Genomic DNA, 6,655 nt, shown 5'->3' with positions numbered 1-6,655 from the left:
GCACTCGCTGATCAGGGCGGAGTGATTTGGAGCGCAGCCGCTGAGGAGGAAGCGCTGAGCCGCACTGACACATTTCAACTTGCGTGCCGAATTAGTCATGTGATTAGCGTATCCGTGTATTGGCGTTGCTGTGCGCACGCGAATCGTTTTAAAAACGTTAATCTGATGATCCGCTGATACGGTCTAATGTAAACCCCACCTAAGTTGTTTAACACGTCTAGATGGAAATATCAGGAAATTAAATGCTGAACTTTTGAGCTCAAACTCAAATGTCTTCAATGTACAACAAACAAGACTTGGCCTTGCTGTTCCAATACTTTCAGGAGACTATACCGGTGTGCGGCAGTAAACTGATCCGTGACGGTGCTGTTTCCAAGATTGCAACTTGACACTTTTGGATGCAAATTTTCTTTTGCACCTTCGAGCTTGGTAACGCACAAGGGCTATAAATTACTACACACAACGAGTAGTAATCAGACAAGGACATTTGACCTTGATCCCGCTTGGATCAACTCCAAAAATCAGTTACAATTATCGCTTCTAGTATTTATACAGAACTTTCAACTGCTTGCTCTTGCCACGAAGGATCTCGCAGGTGGCAGAGACGGACGACCTGAAAACGCTCATCCACAAAAGAAACGTGAAATCGGTTTTGCCGTTAAACAGCAGGCTATTTTTATTCATCAAAACGCTTTCTCCCCCTCTCACGCCGTCCATGTTCCATTAGACTCAACATCTGCGAAACTTGAATTCAAGAGTTGGCTTTTTGCAAAAAAAAAAAAAGACATTAAGAAATAATGTCAGGTCAGGTGCATTTCATCTCCAACGCTATTAAATTCAAATGCAGTGGGTACAAAAAGTTATTTACCGTTCATAAGTTAAGTCAGAAAATGAATTAATACTGAAAAGTATATAACAGGTGACGAACATCTTCCCAATATGAGAAATCGCTGTATTTCGCAGCAAGTACTGATATCCTGTACTTTGCAAACATGTACCAAACCTATACTATATGGCAAAACGATGCATTTGAATTTAATACAAAATAATGCTTGACAACTTTAAATATGCAAAGCTTTGCTACAAACTGATTCTCAGAAAACTCTGGAAAGATGCAGATTTAAAAAAAAAAAAAAAAAAACATATATACACACCCTAACTGAAAAGGGAAAAAGGAACCTTTGTACACATTGGCTCAATAACTCCTTTGACAAATACAATATGACTCGTGGCTTTAAAAAAAAAAAAAAAAAAGTGTCAAATGATGGAAGGAAGTTCAAATCACAATTATACTTAACTCGGGGAGGGGAAAGAAAAAAAACCCGAAAGGGGAGAAAAAGAAAAAACCCGACAAGTCTGATAACGGTAAATGTAGATGACCCCTGAGTTTCTAACAGAACTAGTGTATGAGATACCTCAGTACAGTGTGCCATTTAGTGCAAGCCAGCAAAAATATGCTCAATTAAGCAGGAGGTATATTAAGATAGCACCCAGACAGACAACGCACCTCTAATCGTTTTTGATGGCCAAATCACAAACAGAAAGGGGCAGCCGAACCAGTAGCTCAAATCTCATATCTATACATAGCTTCCCCCGCCTCCCTCAACAGAAAATATAAATATCCCTGAAGTTGATTCACAGTATGTAGAGGACTCCAGTGCTACTACATTTTTTTGGGACAATCAAATGCCTTCAAGTTCTCCAGTTAGTGTCTCTTACACAGCCAACTCCTTCACTCGCTTGCTTGCTCGCTTGCTCGCTCACTCACTGTCTCTATAGTTCACCGTCCGTTTGCCCAGATTCCGAGTTCGAATGCGTGTGGCTCGCCAAGGTTTTCCATAGGAATCGTCGCTGTCCATATCCGAAGTCGATGGTTTGTGATGTGTGGCTCCTCGTTTTCGACTCCTCAGTCTTTCCTTGGCGTAGCTTTTTGGACTGCTTAGTGATCCTGGGCTGGAGAACTGCGACTCATTGCTGGACTGCTCCTGGCTCTCCGAGTCGGCGCTGCCGTCGCTGTTGGAGCTCTCGCTCTGCTTCCGTTTCCCAGACCGCCGTTTTCGTCGCTGACCGGCACCTCCGCAAAGTTCCTCCTCAGATCGGTGCCTTTTTGAAGAACCGTTCGCCGCTTTCTCCCTACTTCCCGAATCGCTCTCGGATTCCGAAAGCTTCTTCAACCGCTTGCCTTTCCTCCCTGAAGGTTTGCCGCACTCGCTTTCGTCGCTGGCATTACCGTTTTCTTCCCTTTCCTCAGATTCAGAAGAAGTGCTCACGTGTTTCCGTTTTGGGCCTCCTGAGGACTTTGAGCGAAGGCTGGCGCCAGTTCTCACGGAATCGGAGCTTCTCTTGCCATTCCTTGACTGCTTTTCTCCCTCAGAATCAAGGTCTTCCTCAGAGTCTGTGATGTATTTCTTCTTGGGGAGGGCTCTTAGAGTAGGTCTTCTGGAAAACGATTTATCCTTTTCCGAGTCATCGCTTTGTCGCCACTCGTCGGAAGAATCGGCCTCTTTTTTCTTACGTCTCCGGGTCGAGGGCATTTCACTCTCGGAGTCCGAAGTGTTGGAGTCACCATCCAAACTCAGAGACTTGGCTTTTCTTCTCGATTTGTTCTTTGATGCCAGCGAGCTTTTTTTGTTCCCGATTTCTTCTTCTCCACTACTACTCTCATTCTCCTCATTTTTTCCTTCGTCGTCGTCGTCGTCTTCATCTTCAGACCTGATTTTTCTCCTTGAAGCACTGGATTCCTTGACACCTGACTTTAATGCTATGGCTCCAGGAGCTGAACGTTTTGAGGCAGATACTAGTTCTTGGCTTTTTGATGTCATAGTATTAGGTTTCTCAGAGTATTTAAGGTCCTGTGTGTCTAATTTTCTTCCGTTTTGATGAGGGTGTTTCTCCAACTTTGGAGTCTCCGTTTCCTCATCAGACATTTTTGAGGTATTCGGATTGCTTGGATGATTTCTCCGTCGTCTGGTTCTACAGTGATTCTCCTCCTCCTCGTCGCTCTCGTTAATTCGCTTAATCTTACACACCGCGACTCTTGCGGTTTTCCGAATGAGCTTTCGCCTGCTGATGGAATCCTCCTCATCTAAACTTTCGTTCTCGCTCTCTCCTTCATTGCTGCTGTCCTCGCTCTCTCCGTGGCTGTGCTTTCGGTGCCCGTTGACATGAGGAGAATTATCTGAAATGGAAAGATCATCCAGAATTACAAGCAGCGCATGGGTGTGTGAATATGGAATCAATTTTGTGCCAAAATGTTCGTACAATACTTTTGAAATATCAAACAAAAACGACAAATCAAAATACAAAAAAGTCAATTTTTTTTTAGACTGGCAAACAAATTATTCGTGTAATTGTGCAAAAATATCAGTCTATTACTCTTCAGAAACCTTTTATTTTTGTTCCGCGTCTTTCTCAGTTTTGTTTGACGTAATTTATTCTCGTTTGCGCTCCCTGACTTTTTGCTTGCAGTTTTGGCACAAACTTCACGTGTGGGCGGGCTGTCCAGGAATGCATTCCCATTGGCTAACTTGTGTTTGACCGACAGCTACGCTCAGCCATTCCCTACTCGGATTCTGGCGGACTGTTTGACGAGTGACCGATCCATTGACGGTAAACAAGGATCAAGTGGACTTCAGTGGCGACTATGATATTGAATTAATTCAACAAAGTGTAAGTACGGGACAAATGTGTTGCAGTAGTACAAAATCCGAGTAGGAAATAGGGGTGGGCGATATATCGAGATTTGCGATATATCGATATGTTTTATGAACACGAAAAAGATTTTGGCATATCGTATATATCGAGATAATGCTCTAAATCAGGGCTTTTCAAAGTGTGGGGCGCAACGTGAGAGACAAAATGGATCGGTTTTTAGTACCTAAAGCTACAGTGAGTGAGGAGACAAAGTCTGGGCCAAGCAAAAAACCAGAGCCTCCAGATGTTGCAATTTGCAACTTCAGCGCAAATTCAACCAATCCCTGCGAATTCAGGGCGGTGTTGCAATTATATCCAATCACCGCAACTTTCCCGCAAATTTGACCAATCGTTGGCGTCGTCTTGAGGTGACGTCGACAAACTACCTTCCGCCTTACTTCCGTGTGTTCAAGAGAAGCAGCATGCGCGTCGTGTTGCCAGATTGGACGATTTCAAGTGTATTTTGGCGGGTTTTGAACCTATTTTGGACTGGAAAACGTCAGCAGTATCTGGCAACACTGAAAGTGTGTTATGTTTACAGTGAAGCACCGTGTGCACTTTATTTTTTTTTACTTAATACAAGTTGTTAATGGATGCCAACATTTTTGCCAAAATGGTATTTTATTTTCCATTGTTTAGGCAGCTTCAGCATCATACTGTGAGATTCTGTTCAAATTGTTTTTTTTCTTCTATGAAGCCTGAGCCATTTATTTTATTAGTTTATAATTATTGTTTAATTTAGTCTTCAGGAGAGACTGCCTGCACACAGTACTAGTATTAATAGTTTTTTTTTTCTTACATGAAAGCTGAGGCATTTATATTATATTTTAAGGTAAATTCATGTTGTGCTGTGAGGTTCTCTGCACTTTAACTTTTGAACCAACAGGTGCATTTGGATCAGTAAAGCCTATTTTTCTGCATTTTTGTAGTCCTGGTAATCTTTTATATTGGTAAAGTTGTTTATAGGACCATTTCTCTTTGTTTTTTTTAATCAATAGTTTTTCAGTAATAACTTAATATTTAACATATCACTCAATTTTAATCACAAAAAGAGAAAATCGCAACAATTTCTCGCAACTTTCACTTCCTCCCGCAATGTAATAGCAATAAAAACCTAAAAAACACCGCAACTTTCATCACAATTTTTTTGGAAACCACCCCTCCACAACAGACATTTTAGCCCGCGACAATCACAAAAAAGGCCCGCGGAATCCTGGGGGGACTGGAAAAGAAGGAAGTATGACCACGATTATTTAAAAGTTTGGATTTTCATGGACTGGATCTGAAGATGCTCCACTGCCACAGTGTGTTGTCTGCCAAGAGGTGCTAGCTAACGATGCTATGGGATGTTTAAAATGTGTAAAACAAGATGTTTTAAAAAGCATAGATGTTTAAAATGTGAAAAAGAAAAAAATAATGTGTACTACAACCATTTTTTTTAAAAATACGAATGGAACATTAAGTATAGCAACAACAAAAATTGTGGGGGGGGGGGGGGGGGGGGGGGGGGCTGCTGTTTATTTGCTCTCCGAGGGGGGGCTCACTCTCCCACACTTTGAAAAACCCCTGCTCTAAATTAATATGATTTCGCCACTGTGCTTAATTTCCTTCACTGTGCTATGGTGCTGCCCGCCCCGCCTCCTTCGTGTGTTTGTACTCCCTCGCCTCGTGTGTAGGCGGCGTGTTAACTCATTCAACATGGCGGCGCCCACAGAAAGCCCGGAGGCGGCAGAACTCGTACCAAAAAAAGGACAAATGGCTCCATTATATGGAGATATTTTGGTTTTAAACCGTCGGACGAACAACAGAAAGAGGTCTACTGCCGGAAATGCAAGAAATTGGTGGCAACCAAAGCGTCGAGCACCACGAACCTGTTCAACCATTTACAGGTACGCCACAAACTTTTGTACGAGGAGTGTGCCAGGCTGAGAGTTAATGCAGTGAGATGAGTTTGAGTTTTGTTTTTAAGGAAAAGGAAGGCAATATGTATTATTTCTATAAGTCAAATTATTATTTATGAAATGAGGTTTTTTTTTGTTATCTTAAATGTTTAAGACGCACTTTATAAGAACTGCCTACCCTCAGGTTTTATGTTTGTAATTAAAATAAGGCAATATACTACTTCCTTGGTTTGATAATTCATGTTAAAAATGGTGCACAAGCACTTTGTTACTAGTACCTGTCTACCTCTAGGCACTTGGCTGCCTACCTGTTTGCACTTCAATAAAAAAAAACAAACAAAAAAAAAAAAAACACCTTGCTGAATTTGGTGTCTGTTTTTTGGGGATTGTTTTTCCTGCACAGATATCGAGATATCTCGATATACGATATATAGCAAAAATATATCGAGATATTTTTTTTTCTCCATAAATCGCCCAGCCCTAGTAGGAAATGGCCGCAACAGCTTCTGGGGGAATGGCTGAGCGTAGCTGTCAGTCAAACACAAGTTACCCAATGGGAATGCGTTCCTGGACAGCCCACCCACACGGGAAGTTTGTGCCAAAACTGCAAGCAAAAAGTCAGGGAGCGCAAACGAGAAAGCTGGAATCGCAACCAAAATAAATTACGTCAAACAAAACTGAGAAAGACGCGGAACAAAAATAAAAGGTTTCTGAAGAGGAATAGACTGATATTTTGCACGATTACACGAATAATTTGTTTGCCAGTCTAAAAAAAACTGACTTTTTTTTTTGTATTTTGATTTGTTGTTCTTGTTTGATATTTCAAAAGTATTGTACGAACATTTTGGCACAAAATTGATTCCATATGTGAACGCAACTTAGTTTCTCTCCATCACCTCCACAGACATTGCAGAAAATGCTTAAACAGCAAATCAAACCAAAATCAACCTTCTGTGAGATGTATGACCGCTAGAGCCATTATTTCGGTTCAAATCGGTTTCCCTCCAACAGCTTGTTTTCACAAACTCTGCGCTTGTATTCATACAGTGTTGATGCTTGTG

General features: G+C 41.7%; 1 protein-coding gene across 3 annotated transcripts in view; it reads right to left on the bottom strand.

Moving 5' to 3' along the window:
* Window positions 1–650: 650 nt before the first annotated feature.
* brwd1 (bromodomain and WD repeat domain containing 1) overlaps window positions 651–6,655 on the bottom strand; it is a 132,859-nt gene continuing 126,854 nt past the window's right edge. For all 3 annotated transcript variants that reach the window (XM_060905744.1, XM_060905746.1, XM_060905745.1), the window contains exon 42: window positions 651–3,178. In XM_060905744.1, coding sequence (XP_060761727.1) covers window positions 1,761–3,178 — 1,418 coding nt within the window. In that variant the 3' untranslated portion in view covers window positions 651–1,760. The remainder of the gene's footprint in view (window positions 3,179–6,655) is intronic.

Source organism: Neoarius graeffei, chromosome 23 (genome assembly GCF_027579695.1).
Source record: "Neoarius graeffei isolate fNeoGra1 chromosome 23, fNeoGra1.pri, whole genome shotgun sequence".
Lineage (NCBI taxonomy): Eukaryota > Metazoa > Chordata > Actinopteri > Siluriformes > Ariidae > Neoarius > Neoarius graeffei.
This window is presented reverse-complemented; position numbering and strand designations above follow the sequence as displayed.